This window comes from Cladophialophora bantiana (assembly GCF_000835475.1).
Source record: "Cladophialophora bantiana CBS 173.52 unplaced genomic scaffold supercont1.22, whole genome shotgun sequence".
NCBI classification, from domain to species: domain Eukaryota; kingdom Fungi; phylum Ascomycota; class Eurotiomycetes; order Chaetothyriales; family Herpotrichiellaceae; genus Cladophialophora; species Cladophialophora bantiana.
The window spans coordinates 194,626-207,556 of NW_015971596.1; the positions used below are offsets into that span (position 1 = coordinate 194,626).

Genomic DNA, 12,931 nt, shown 5'->3' on the forward strand with positions numbered 1-12,931 from the left:
AGCACATGGGGCAAAAACAACGGGTCTTTGCACCGAGCGTGCCCTGATGGATTGATAGAGGCCGGGCATTTGCCAGATGTCGAATGGTTCAGCCGTTGGAGCGCCACCTAGTCGCGAACACCAGTCTAGATGAAGACAAGATGTGCAAGCATTGACAAGCATTGGACGTCGTATGGTAGAGTGCCGGCCTGCTGTAACGTTCTGTCGCCACTCTGGGTGAGCTGTAGGTGTCATTAAACTGCGGGGATAGGCTGGGCAACGAGCTGTCTCCAAGACCGGTCGGCGTTTTCAGCCTGAAATCAGGTTGTTGCAGATGTGATTCTGGGGGAGCTGGAAGGAGCTGGGGGGATACGGAATCCCTTCACCAGTTCCAACACGGATGTGATGCGGAGAGAGGCCGGAAAGATGCTTAACTCGAGGTCGACACTCCACCTGGGGTACAGGCAGTACGGGACGACGGCAATCCATCCGCAAATTCTGGATAATTTGTGGTTAAATGGCGAAGGCTGGGGCAAAGCAGGATGTCCAACGATTCCATCAGCCTTCGGTACAATCATCTGCCGAGTAGAGAGTACAGCCCAGTCTGGTGCAGGGTGTACTCCGTCACCAGTGCACAGCTTTGCTTTGACTGAGCGAGGGATGCCAGCTGTCGAACCATCCGACATGAGAGGGGGAGAGTCATCGTGATACCTCACCTAAAACAAGATTATATATCCGCAGAAGGAAGCTTCGGAGCCGTAGCCTCCTTCAGCGTTGGAGAAGTATTATATCATCTCTCCCTTCCCGTATCGTCCCAAAGCTCCCAGGTGATGTGATATTGCCTATACCATTCTGTTTCTCAGCCAGTCTGGAATTTGTGGTCGTTGCATCCAGCTTTCTTGCCACTTCCTCCTATAGTTCGAAACATTTGATGGCATAGCAAACACGCCAGTCGCTACCCAAACGCCCGCATTTGCAGCTATATCCATCGCCAGGCTGGGTAGGACGGATCTGCTCTCCATCAGGTTACTGTTCGCGTCCTCGTCCAGCACACAGCCAGCACGAGCTCCGGGTTGGTGCAGCTCAACAATGCCAACAGCACCACCTCGAGTCACAGCAACAGCCTCCCCATTGTCTGCTTGTCTTCCTTCAGAATTTTCTGCGTCCATCTGCTGTAACTCGCGATCGTCTTTCTCTGAGACACCGTTCAGGGCAAAGGCGCCTTCGCTCGTCTTCAAGGTTCTGCTGCCTGCCCTGATATGGTGTACGCGGAGATGCCAATTCGGTGTGGCTTCGGTTGGAGGAAGCAGATAGGTCTCGACTTTAGTGTCGGCCCACGGTTTCCACTCAGAAATCAACACTGGCGTACCATCGACAGTCTCCAGCCTTGCATTGAGTGGCTTCCTCCGCACCTTCCACGACTCGCCTTGATCGTCTGAGACTGCGAGGATATTGTCGCCCCCGATGGCTTCCACAAAGTAGCCGCCGGTGGGGACAGAATATCCGAATGCCGTGCTGTATGCAAATTTTCCGTATTTGCTCTCCGCAGCTCTCATTGGGTAGTGGCACGTCTGCCCCGAAGACAAGAGAAAAGTATGTCCTCCTTTTCTCACCATAATGTGTTTGGGATGCTTCAACGCCACAATATGGGGTATTGAGTGGGAGGGATATGGGTCTTCTCTGCACTGCCAGAACTCATGAGACTCAGGTAAGGCCAACACCGCAAAAGAGAGCATGAACCAGTAGGTCGAGCCGGGTGAATTGTAGTTTTCAGATATAAATTGGTTGGGATAGCCATAGCCGATGGTCAATATCCCTGCTCCATTGAGTGTGTCCTTTTGTTGAGACCAGTAACGCAGATTGCGCAGGAGAATACCTTTGATCACTCCCCAACTCAGAGGTGGCTCGAGGTCTAGATCTGCAAAAGCAACAGCCGCCCAGAAGCCGGCCATTGCAAACCGATAGGTGAGAGAACGGCCAAAGGTCATCGCTCGACCTGACACAGTTAGTTACAAAGCCTCCGTTTCTACAGGGACATCCTGACCTTGCTCGTCAAAGTAGTGGAGGAAATCCTTCGCGTACATTCTCGCTCGATCTCTGTATATGTCTGCCCTTTTTGGATCCCGATCACCGTTTAGCTTTGCATACAGCAATTGAAGGTACTGAATTGCAAATGAACCAGAGTAGTAGTCCATCTGAAGCGTGTCAGGCGGACCGTCGTTGCTCCAACCACCAGACAAATGGAAAGTGTCAAGGTGGTTGAGGTCGGCTTCGAGTCGCTCGGCATCATACTCTGCACCATTCTTCATCAATGCTAGGTTAGCAAAGACACGAAACCAGAGCCAATTTGTGTTCGGCATCTCCTTCTTGTTGATATCTAGCCATCTCCGAACATTCTCGCGCTCTTTCTCATTCAGCGGCTTCCAGAAATGGCCCGGAGCGACGCAGAGCGCAAAGCCGAGAGGACACATTTCGACCATTCTTTGGTCCAAATCCTTCGACCAGCCCCAGAATTCGGGATGATCAGGATTTGTCCCATTTCTTATTCCTTCCAACCAGAGCTCAGAACCCTCGAACGACTCACCACCAGCGAGCAAGGCTCCAAGACCCCACATGGGTCGTGTAAAGCCTTCGAGCTGCGCACCTGCTTCGTCATAGCGAGTTGCTGTAGCCCCGAGTCGAAGCCTTGTCTTCCCAGGTGAAAAGAAAGGTAGCAGAGGGTTCAAAAGTGATTTGCACGCTTGGACAATCTCAGACCGGGTAGCGAGGGCGCTATTCAGAGATGTGAAGAAAGGTGGTGATGTCCCAGCGGCCATGGTCCCGGGTTATGAAGTGTGCGCCCTAGACAGTTGATGACCGGGTCTATTGATGTCGTCTATCTGCCTCTACTCTGTACCATATACCGGAAAAGCCCAGAGCCTTCAGGTAAATAGAGGCTCATGATTCCCTGGGCTTATATTGATTGAATGCAAGGTCCGCCGAGCGTTCCCGTGGAAGATAACTTACCAAATGACGTCGACACAACTCGTGTCGCTTGCTTGCCGGTCTCATACTGTCACAACCCAGACGTCGGGACCTTAGTCACTGGAATTTAGCCGCAAAGCAGGAAAGACGTGGCAAGAAAGTATGGCTTCAGTGGGTACGTTGGCGGGGCTGTGATGGGCTTTTGCAATTTGGAGTCAATTGCCTCCTTACTCAAGGCCATCTCTCCGAGCTCGAGCAATATCTCCCCATAGTTCGTTCCGTTCCATGTGCATTGATCATGCTAAAAGCTCGCATTCATGAACTCCTTGGGCCACCAATCAGTGACCTAGAATTTCCATGTCTCATATCATTGTACTGTACAATGTCCTGTTGGTTCCCTTTCCCGCCATGTTGCAGACGACCCCGTCCAGACCCAGTGAAACCCTTGCTTGGCTCTCCTTCACCCGTCCAAAATTGCCCAGGTATTATCATCGACCGTCGTGAATATCTTGCCGGCAGCCACAAGTTCTTCAGCGCCCTTGTACACTTCACTTGTTGACAGACCCATTGTAGCGGCAATCATCTGAACGTGCAAACCCTCGTTGCTCTGTGGAGTATTCTTCAGGGTCGCGAATATCCTCCGTGCCAGCGGCGAGCATTGGCTGAGTTGTCCATCTGTTGCACCGGCGAAGTCTTGACGCATTCCATTCCCCATCATTCTAGGTGCTACCGCATCTCTTTGCTGTCCGTTCGACTGCGCGGTTGCTGGTCCTCTCGTGAAGAACAGGTGTACAGCGGTTGCTTCGAGCAAATGGTAATTTATCTCGTTGTAATCTGTTATAGGACGAATAATATGTGCCCCGACATGTCTCTTGTTGTTGAATGCCTTTAATCTCCCCCATACTCGACAATATCCGTCTTCCACCAATTTGGGTTTATTTGAGTCAAGATCCATCTTCTCTGCGTGGGTTGACTCCCCGTCAATCCATTGCTTTGCTTCGATGAGACCTGTTCCGTCATCGATTTTGTAGGTTATGTTCGTTGGTTGGGTGCTTATACTGCGGATCTGGCCCACGAATGTGACCTGCAAGAGATATCATTAGTCTCATCTTCGCAGGATCCCCTGTAAGCTTGATCTACCTGACTGAACGGCTCTCCATCACACCGAAAATCAGCATCTGGATGGGGTTGTTCTGCGTCGAGAATTTGTTTGATGGTCATCGGTCGGACAGTGTCTCTCCCATAACCTCCCTGAAGGCAACCGATTAATTTTGGATATAAGTCTGAAATAATGTCCATGGGCTTACCCTTCCAGCAGCAGGGCTACTCTGCGGCTCTCCAGCCACGAAGCCGCCACCATCTGCACCACCGTGGGCGCCGTAGGTGGTATACTGATTGTCGTAGCCGTAATCTGAGAGTGTTAGAGATCTTCTCAGCTCATTGAACCCTGGTCTACATACTCATTGTGTTGTATTCAGGATGCTCAAGGCGTGGAATGTAGTGCGAAAAAACTCCTCGAGAACTGATTGATTCCAAACACCGACGCGTTCTAAACGCGTAAAGTGACTTGCTCCGGGGTGCATATATGATCAACCGTAGCAGCCCCTCTACAGGTGAGTATAGCAGTTTCTGACGTAAATCACAAATTTAACATTTAGATTCACCAGACGCAGGCAAACCCACACTTTGCCTCCGTGAGTGCGGCGACTGGAGATGGCGCAATCTCTTAGGGATATCCCTAGGTAATCCCAATTCTTACAGAACTGAGAGATCTAAGATGCCTCCTAGATTGGGCTCGCCTGCCCATTCGGAGAATGAATTTGACATCGGCAGCGCATTGTTCGGAGGAGACACCGAAATTAATCACGACAGCCCAGACAACCACAATGGGGGCCTGCAAGGAGAAGACTTGGATATCATGGCAGAGGAATCTGAGGTTGATGAAGCGGCTATTATCGCCGCTCAACAAGCCGCATCGAATCGCAAAGGAGCCAATCTGAAGGGGCGGACTGTGAAAAAAGGTGGTGGCTTTCAAGCCATGGGTCTCAATGCCAATCTGCTGAAGGCCATAACGAGGAAAGGCTTCTCTGTCCCTACGCCTATTCAGCGCAAGACAATTCCTCTCCTCCTCGGCGAAAAGGACGTGGTTGGTATGGCAAGAACTGGATCTGGAAAGACCGCAGCCTTTGTCATTCCTATGATTGAAAAGCTCAAGGTACACAGCACGAAAGTCGGAGCTAGGGCTTTGGTTCTGGCTCCATCTAGGGAGCTGGCTTTGCAGACATTACAAGTGGTTAAGGAGCTTGGCAGGGGCACGGATCTCCGGTCAATCCTCCTTGTAGGAGGTGACAGCTTGGAGGACCAGTTTTCTGCCATGTCCAACAACCCGGATATCATCATTGCCACCCCGGGCAGATTCCTCCATCTCAAAGTCGAAATGAATCTGGATCTCCTGAGCATCAAATATGTTGTTTTCGACGAGGCTGATCGACTCTTCGAAATGGGATTTGCGGCCCAACTAACAGAGATTCTCCACGCCTTGCCTGCATCACGTCAAACTTTGCTTTTTTCTGCTACTTTGCCAAAATCATTGGTTGACTTCGCCAGAGCAGGATTGCAGGAACCCATGTTGGTCAGGCTTGATGCAGACAGCAAGATCTCTCCCGATCTGCAAAGTGCATTCTTCACTTTGAAGTCATCTGAGAAAGAAGGTGCCCTGCTTCATATCCTCCAAGAAATCGTCAAAATGCCCACCAGGTCCCAGTTAATCACGTCAACCATGGCTTCTCGCACGGCAGACAAATCGAACAACAAGAAGAGGAAACGCCAGGAAACAGAAGAGAACTGCAGGAACACATCTGGCCCCAATCCATATTCAACCATAGTCTTCACTGCCACGAAGCACCACGTTGAATATATCGCAAGCCTACTCCGTCTAGCGGGCTACGCCGTCTCCTACGTCTACGGCTCGCTCGACCAAACTGCCCGAAAATCCCAGGTTCACGCTTTTCGAAGCGGTCAGACGAATATTCTTGTCGTCACTGATGTTGCAGCCCGGGGTATCGATATTCCCGTGTTGGCAAATGTGATTAACTATGATTTCCCCTCACAACCCAAAATATTTGTTCATCGTGTGGGACGGACTGCTCGAGCAGGCCAGAGAGGCTGGAGCTACAGTCTTGTCAGAGACGCTGATGCACCATATCTACTGGATCTGCAACTCTTCCTCGGTCGGAAATTGGTCCTTGGCCGAGCAGCAAGCAGTGATATCGTGAACTTTGCACAGGATGTCGTGGTGGGTAGCTTTCGACGGGAGCAAATCCAGACGAGTTGCGAATGGGTGACAAAGACATTAGAAAGCGATTCCGATCTTTCGGCTCTCCGAAACGTGGCATTGAAGGGCGAGAAGCTATATCAGCGTACCAGGAACTCCGCTTCCTCAGAAAGTGCGAAGAGGTCGAAAGAAATTGTGTCGTCACCATCGTGGTCAGAACTACACTCCTTGTTCAACGATGAAACAGATGACGTGGAAGTCGAAAGAGAGAAAATGCTCGCACGAGTAGGCGGGTTCCGACCTCAAGAATCGATCTTTGAGATTGGCGCTCGGCGTGGTGGGCGAAAGAACAACGAGGATGCGGTGGACGCAATACGAAAGATCCGATCCGGCTTTGAGTCTAGGAAGCAGAAGATTGCAGATATGGTTCAAGCACGGACAGAAGTTGATGATGACGCCCCCGCCCAAACTGGCAGTACGCACGGGCACGGCCCAGTCGACGAAGACGCTGAGCCAGATTCCATTGACGACGGAAACGGCGTCGACGGTATGTCCGAAGCCTCTTTAACCGACCTAGAAATCACCTTCTCTCAACCATACTCAAAGAAATCTAAACCGTCAAAATCATCAAAGGCGGGATTGCGCAAAACGGATGAAGACTTTCGTGACCCTGAGAATTTCATGTCATATCACCCCACCACTCACGATCTTACTTCCGACCGCGCCTACGGCGTTCACTCTGGCTCTAACACCAATGCCAGCGCTGGCTTTGTGGAATCTGCACGTACGGCCACCATGGATCTCGGTACGGATGAATCTTCTAAGACATTTGGCGAGAATAGAGGGATTATGCGGTGGGATAAGAGGCATAAAAAGTACGTGAGACGCGATAATGATGAGGATGGATCCAAGACCGGCAAAAGGCTTGTAAAGGGCGAGTCTGGAGTCAAGATTGCGGCGAGTTTTAGAAGCGGGCGTTTTGAAAGGTGGATGAAGGCCAACCGAATGAGTAGGCTGGGGAGAATCGGTGAGGAGGAGAAAACCTTCAACATCAACACTAGCATTTTAGGTATTGGCGGTGCGAGGGGAAAGAAATTCCAGCATAGATCGCAGAAGACACCGAAACAGCCGGATAAGTTGAGAGGGGATTATGAGAAACAAGTGAAAAAGGTCAAGGGCGCGAAAGGGAGAGAAGAACAGTCCGCTGGCAAGGCTAAAGGAGAGCTGAGAAACGTGGACCGGATGGTCAAGGAGAGGAGGTTGAAAGAGAAGAGAAGGGAGAAGAACGCACGGCCGCGGCGACGAAAGGTCTGAGGAACATTAAACTGGAATTAGTGGCTGTGACTGAGCATGTGAGGCTCATAGATGATGATAGCTAAGACGATAGGGTTGGCATGGTTGTTGAGCAGCTTTATTACGAGGCTGAGAAGCCAAAGAAAGGGATAAGGCTGACCGTGCTGTAGCTCTTGGCAGCTAGAACGAGAAATCAAACAGTCCCCATTCCCACCGTTTCCCAACTGTTCACGCCACGTAGGTACCTATCAACAGCACGGGGGCATATCCCTTCTGATATTAGAGCAAGCTGCACTAACCGCAATAGGCGGTGGCTCTAGCTGGTATTAATATTCTCTAAGACGGCGAAAGAAGCACCCGCACGGAGTAATCCTGCAAGCAACACCCTAGCAGTCAGCAACGGGCCAAAGCAAAAATTTCGTCGTACTGCAGCGCTACATACCACCATGCAAAGCGAGGAAGAATAGAGAAGAAACCAAATCTCCTTACATTCGATTTCGGTACGAGACGACGGTGCAATTGCCAGAAGAAGAAATCCTACAGTACGTCAAGCTATGAATCGCAAGCAGCGGCGGGCCAAGGAGACAGCGGACAAAGCGATCACAAGCGCGGGTGACATCCCGCTCGCACAACCGGACAGGACCACGACTCCGACGGGGGGAGGACACGGCCGAGAGGGAAAGACGAAGACGCTGCTCGAAATCGCCGCCGAGCGACAAGCTCAACTAGGGGCCGGCACGAAGGGTATTGATGCCCGCTCGATCAGGCCGGAGAACATCGTGCAGGTGAAGATCGGGAAGGGGGGAGAAATCATCCCGGAGCAGCCGGGCTCGTCGGGGGCCGTGTCGTCGCTATCATCAACACTACAGGAGCCCGAATATCCCTGGCTCGACACGCTGCTCCTCTCGTCGTCACTCAGCGCTGTGCACTTCACCCTCTCGGTGCTCGCCATGCACCAGTACGCCGAACAGGTCCGGTTCCGGCCGTTGATCATGCAGACCGTCTTTGTCGCGTTCCCCACGCTCGCCGTCTTCATCGCGCTCTTTCGCGGGTACCTTCTCCCTGCATCGGTCGCGAATGTCCCGACCTCTGTGAAGAACGGGATTGTCCTTCTCCGCTCAGTGGTCTATTTGGCCACGGCGAACGTGGCCGGATGCTATTTGATCCAATTGACGAACGACAAGGGATACTATGCGGTCATGAAGGACGCGCCGGGAGTAGGCACCATCTGGGTCTGGGCGGTTCTGGAAATGGGATTGTTGGGTGCACTGGCTGGAGTGGTTGGGCCAGGGATTTATGCTTGGTGGTTTGGGTATGGGATTTGGTGATTAATATAGAGGAGGAAAGCGATGCGATTGATGCCAATCGTGGGTTCTAAACGAAGTCCAGGTGGCTAAGAGACTGGGGTTTGTCACACTGACTGACATGTCCGTGTCGATGCCCCGGAGATGGCGGAGAAGCTGAGAAATGTTCCCCTCTGTGTGACAGAGACATGTGGAAAAGTTGCCTTGGGCTGGAGGTAACAAGGACAAGGCCTGCCGCGGAAGCCCTTGAAACGTGCTCTTCAAGGTAGCGTAGAAGGGGTCGGAGAGGGGGGCGCCAAGGTTCTTCTAGAATCCACCTGGCCGTCTGGTTCGGAATCACGACATAATAGTCCCAGCTGATGGAAAATATGGACGACCTGCTGCTCCCAGAATTGCGCCGAATCCATGTATGGACTTCGGGCCGCCACAGTGCCCATTTCGCGGGTCTGACTGGTGCCGGAGAAGCCCGACGGTACCGATGGAGTGAAATATTGAAATTTTCTGTGTTGCAAAAAAGTGGTACGAACAAATAGTTGGGGACTCGTTGGCCCAAATAGAGCATCACAGAAGGATTTTCCAGTGGATTCTATCGAATAATCATGGAGTAATAATGGCCCAAAAACAGTGGTGACAGCAGAGTGAGATCCAGCGGAAGTCTTTGTCCGTCGACACGTGGAAAAATTTTCTGTAGCAAGGCGCGCCCACCGGACAAAATGGCGACATGGTCTGAGTCAGTCCAGGAATGTCACCTTAGGGGGTATTCACCGTCTGTTTCTAGCACCTCGCAATGGCTGTGTATGCATTCATCCAAACAGGGGACACACAATCTCGCTCAGGTCCTGTCTCTTTCAAAAAGCCCACTTGAATGCTCCGTGTGATCCGCGCATCCCAGGCAAAGTTTGGGGATCGAAACTTTGCGGCCAAGTCAAGGGAGGAGTGATGTCGAAGGGAAGCGAAAGAATCGATCAAGTTCTCGTCCAGGTTTGCGGGGTACAGCAAGAGTGGCGTTTTCTGGGTGGGATTATTGGATCCTTGCTGGTCTGGGAACTTGGAAGCGATTTGCTTGAGACAATGGTGGGGTTGTTGGCGGACCTCGTACGATGGTTTGGTCCTGTACCTTGCCTGGAGGAAGTCAGCTGGCCCGGGAATCACAAGGATACCAACAAAGAAGTTGACTCTGGCGCTGGGATTGCGTGTTTACCGAGAGACAACTGCTCCAATCGGCGATGGAACTGCGCTGTTTGGCGGAACAAGTCTCCCAGAGAGAAGGGTGAGAAGTGTCGGCGGTGGTTGGTGATGTCAGCTTTGGTTCAACCATCCATGATCTCTTGAAGAGGCCAAATGGTGAAATAATGCAGGCGGTGGTCCACTGTCGTACCAGCAGTGGCATGAGAAAAGAGGACAGGAGAGAAGAGTTGCAGTAGTTGCGGATGGTGAGTTGACTTTGCCCTGATCGAGTTTCCATTATTCATAGCGATCCTCTTTGGGTCTCCGAGCGCCCAACGCGGCTGAACATACAAAGACTGGCGCGTGTGGCTCATGACTTGAGAAAAAAAAAATATTTCTCTCGCAGTCCCTCGTTCAGTCTTCCCCAAGTTTCTTTCGCTCCCTCACCCCAGAAAGTTGAAGTGGTATATCACCAGATCGAGTCGGAGGACATCGAAGCGCGCATCAAATATTCCATCGAGCCACCCGCACATCCCCCGGACATTTGGCGGCGACAAGACTTTTAGGGGCAAGTCGCGTGGGCACATGTGCCTATGGTGCCTGTAGGTGTTTGGGTCTAGTTAAAGGCGCCCACTGAAAGCTGGTTCTTCCCTCGCCGTCGGCCTCCCCCCCCAGAGGCCCTAAACCACCTCGCTACCGCGTCCCCCACCTCCCCCGGTCTCGCCTATTCGCCAATTCCTGCCCGCTGCGTCACCCAACTGCTTAGTACAACTATTTTTTTCGTGTCTTAGTAACAGCATCATGCCATCGCGCATTCAAATTCACCACGGCACCTCAGCCTCCTCTCCACGACAGGCTCCCAGTACTGTCAACGACGTTGTCAATGCCCTTCACCGCAAATTGACTGCCAATCACCTCGAAATCTCCTCCAACCCACCTTCAAGAAGACCCTCTTTCTCAATGGATTCGCTACTCCATCCCAAGAAAGACAAGAAGCATGATGAAGGCAAAGATCGCGACTCACGAAACCAGAAGCGTCTGTCGCTGGCTGGCCGCCATGCCAGCAAATCCAAAGACAGAATATCCAGTCACTCTCCAAGAGTTGTGGCCGCTCAGCCGGGCCGATTTGAAATGGTCATAGAGTCACCTCCTCTGGTGCTGTACGGCACTCCTACCACCTCCACTGGTGCATTGCTCTCGGGTCGACTGAAATTGCTCATTGACGATCCGACCCGTGAGGTCCGTCTGGAGAAGTTTGCCATGGTGCTGCAGGCGACCATTATTACCAAGAAGCCCGTGGGCAAAGACTGCAAGGATTGTAGTGAGAAAGTCGACGACATCAAGAAGTGGGAGTTTCTCTCCGAGCCGAAGACCTTTTATGCGGACGAAGACAACCAATTCCCTTACTCATATCTTTTCCCTGGTCATCTGCCTGCGTCCACACAGTCCCAGCTGGCCGCAATCCAGTACTCCCTCGTGGCTACGGCAACTACTTCTCACGGTGAGAAGATCGTCCTGAGTCATCCACTCAACCTTCAGCGAGCAATCCAGCCCGGCCCTGACAAGTCAAGCATCCGGATCTTCCCTCCGACCAATCTCACTGGCCGCGTTCAGCTACCTCCCATCGTCCATCCCATTGGTGTCTTCCCAGTCACCATGTCGATGAGCGGTGTTGTCGAAAAAAGAGCCGAAAGCCAGGTTCGATGGCGGTTGAGGAAGATGGCTTGGCGGATTGAAGAGCACTCCAAGGTCATCTCAACCCCGTGCGCAAAGCACGCTCACAAGGTCAGCGAAGGGAAATCAATTTTACATTCGGAAACAAGAGTGCTGGGAAGTGACGAGTTGAAAGGCGGCTGGAAGACCGATTTCGACACTATTGGAGGGGAGATCAACATGGAGTTCGAAGCGTCTCTGGCTACAAAATCGCATCACAAGGCCAGCTGTGACGTCGAGTCTGCCACAGGGATTGAAGTCAAGCACAACCTGGTACTCGAATTGATCGTCGCCGAAGAATTTTGCCCGAACAAGAATCCCTCCTTGGTCACTCCCACTGGTGCCGCGCGTGTGTTAAGAATGCAGTTCGGCTTGGTTGTCACCGAGCGTGCAGGCATGGGCATCAGCTGGGACGAAGAAATGCCGCCTGTCTACGAAGATGTTCCTCCAAGTCCACCCGGCTATGGCAGCTCGGATAGAAATGACGGAGCATGGGGCGGCGCCGTTATGGAAGACTACGACGGCCCGGAGCTGGAATATGAAGACCTCGAAACAATGCACAGTCATAATCCCCATGCGCCGCCATCGCCGCGTACCAGCAACGCGGGCCTCCCCATGCGCGACCGACCCCACCATATGACAAGAGATAGTTCCAGCGGTGAGGGACCGTCGAGGCGACTCAGTCCTGTGAGAAGACCCCTGGCGGGGTTAACGAATGATGAGTTGGGTGCGGAACCGCCTCAGTATGCGCTGCGACCAACGGGCGAGTCTCAGGATCAGCAACACAACGGTCCAGTTGAAGATTATGGTGAAGGGACTTCGTCGAATGCGCAACGGGGATAAAAAAAGAGAAGTTTGACAGGAACTGGGACGACAGCGAGTAGATCTCGCACCGCGATCTATCATTATTGATTCACCGGCGTGCTACACATTTCGACTCTGACGATACGAATTGGAACGAAACGAAACGAACAATTTTTATTCTCGTCACTTTTACGGGGCACAGCTTACGGGCGGCTACTTGTTTCTGGACGTTTTTTTTCGATACGCAGAAAGCATTACTGATACCCAGCATGGTTCAACAGCGACAGCGAGCATTTTTTAATTAAAGGGACACGCGGACCCAAAACATTGCAGCGTGCGTGCATGTGTGGTATGATCATTGATCAAAATTATGGGTGTGATGGGGTTTCATTGAGGGTTCTCTACTCTTGTCGTACTATCAGAAAAAGTTGCA

The 12,931-nt window shown here is 52.0% G+C and overlaps 5 protein-coding genes across 5 annotated transcripts; 3 read left to right on the forward strand and 2 right to left on the reverse strand.

The window, feature by feature from the left end:
* Positions 1-821: 821 nt before the first annotated feature.
* On the reverse strand, positions 822-2,795 carry Z519_11462 (uncharacterized protein; the record flags this gene model as incomplete). Its single annotated transcript, XM_016769174.1, has 2 exons — positions 822-1,975; positions 2,024-2,795. 2 exons carry the CDS (start codon positions 2,793-2,795, stop codon positions 822-824), a joined length of 1,926 nt encoding a protein of 641 aa, XP_016614547.1.
* Positions 2,796-3,403: 608 nt separating this feature from the next.
* Z519_11463 (uncharacterized protein) lies at positions 3,404-4,407 on the reverse strand (the record flags this gene model as incomplete). Its single annotated transcript, XM_016769175.1, has 4 exons — positions 3,404-4,027; positions 4,084-4,194; positions 4,251-4,354; positions 4,404-4,407. 4 exons carry the CDS (start codon positions 4,405-4,407, stop codon positions 3,404-3,406), a joined length of 843 nt encoding a protein of 280 aa, XP_016614548.1.
* A 313-nt stretch (positions 4,408-4,720) lies between these two features.
* Z519_11464 (uncharacterized protein) lies at positions 4,721-7,531 on the forward strand (the record flags this gene model as incomplete). Its single annotated transcript, XM_016769176.1, has 1 exon — positions 4,721-7,531. The coding sequence occupies one exon, from the start codon at positions 4,721-4,723 to the stop codon at positions 7,529-7,531; it is 2,811 nt and encodes a 936-aa protein (XP_016614549.1).
* A 533-nt stretch (positions 7,532-8,064) lies between these two features.
* On the forward strand, positions 8,065-8,838 carry Z519_11465 (uncharacterized protein; the record flags this gene model as incomplete). Its single annotated transcript, XM_016769177.1, has 1 exon — positions 8,065-8,838. The coding sequence occupies one exon, from the start codon at positions 8,065-8,067 to the stop codon at positions 8,836-8,838; it is 774 nt and encodes a 257-aa protein (XP_016614550.1).
* A 1,944-nt stretch (positions 8,839-10,782) lies between these two features.
* Positions 10,783-12,537, forward strand: Z519_11466 (uncharacterized protein; the record flags this gene model as incomplete). The annotated part of the gene is made up of 1 exon (XM_016769178.1): positions 10,783-12,537. One exon carries the CDS (start codon positions 10,783-10,785, stop codon positions 12,535-12,537), a length of 1,755 nt encoding a protein of 584 aa, XP_016614551.1.
* Between the last annotated feature and the right edge of the window lie 394 nt (positions 12,538-12,931).